At 35.1% G+C, this 1,068-nt stretch overlaps 1 protein-coding gene across 1 annotated transcript; it reads left to right on the forward strand.

The window, feature by feature from the left end:
* Positions 1–208: 208 nt before the first annotated feature.
* Positions 209–725, forward strand: LOC106093357 (partner of bursicon). The gene is made up of 2 exons (XM_013260406.1): positions 209–481; positions 555–725. The coding sequence occupies exons 1-2, from the start codon at positions 209–211 to the stop codon at positions 723–725; spliced, it is 444 nt and encodes a 147-aa protein (XP_013115860.1).
* The last annotated feature ends 343 nt before the right edge of the window (positions 726–1,068 follow it).

A 1,068-nucleotide genomic window follows, 5' to 3' on the forward strand; every position in this document is an offset into this window, starting at 1 on the left:
GATTGTTATTTACCCTGGTAGTTACAATTTTATTTACCCTGGTAATAAGAATGCGCGTATCCTTTAAGAACTTTTAACTAGCAGAAATCCTTTGGAAAGAAGTATAAAAGCAATATGGAGCTGCATTGATTGGAATAGTCAGTAGTTAGTTACAAGGCGAACATCACACCCTCGGTTAAATATTGAAAACATCTCTTTAAAAAGAGATATGGTTACATTTTGGAAAACATTCAATAAATGCTCTTTTGTTTATTTTATACTTATACTTGAGAATTTTGCTGGAGCCCTGCGTTATTCCCAGGGCACTGGCGATGAAAATTGTGAAACTATTAAATCTGAAATCCATCTTATTAAGGAAGAGTTTGATGAGTTGGGGCGCATGCAGCGTACCTGCAATGCTGATGTTATAGTCAACAAATGTGAGGGCCTTTGCAACAGTCAAGTGCAGCCATCGGTCATCACACCTACAGGATTTCTGAAAGTAAATATTTTCAAAATGTGGTTCAAATTGAAAAATAATTGAGAAATAACTTTATTCTCTTTGCTTTTTTAAGGAGTGCTATTGCTGTCGTGAAAGTTTTCTCAAGGAAAAAATCATAACTCTTTCACACTGCTATGATCCTGATGGCACTCGTTTAAACTCTCCTGAAATGGCCACAATGGATATTCGACTAAGAGAGCCAACCGATTGCAAATGCTTCAAGTGTGGCGATTTTACAAGATAAATCAAAATATTCCTGATTTGTAAGTGAAGCTTCCGATAAAGAGAGAACATACTAAAAATAGATGAAGCATTATAAATTTTTTCAGCAAAATTAAAAATAAATACTACATGTTTACAAAGGCTACAATAAATCTTAATATTATTTAAAGATAAAATTGAAAAGGGCTGTGAAGATTGGTGCTAGTGCTGAAGTTTTTATACCCACCACCATAGGATGGAGGTATACTAAACTAGTCATTCCGATTGTAACACCTCGAAATATTGATCTGTGACCCCATAAAGTATATATATTCTGGATCGTCTCGATATTCTGATTCGATCTAGCCATGTCCGTCCGTCCGTCT

The sequence above is a fragment of the Stomoxys calcitrans genome, chromosome 3 (assembly GCF_963082655.1).
Source record: "Stomoxys calcitrans chromosome 3, idStoCalc2.1, whole genome shotgun sequence".
In the NCBI taxonomy this organism is placed as follows: Eukaryota; Metazoa; Arthropoda; class Insecta; order Diptera; family Muscidae; genus Stomoxys; species Stomoxys calcitrans.

Coding starts and splice junctions, on each gene's coding strand:
- LOC106093357 (XM_013260406.1), top strand. CDS start 209: ATGGTTACATTTTGGAAAACATTCAATAAATGCTCTTTTGTTTATTTT. Junction 482..554: donor CACCTACAGGATTTCTGAAA/GTAAATATTTTC, acceptor TGCTTTTTTAAG/GAGTGCTATTGCTGTCGTGA.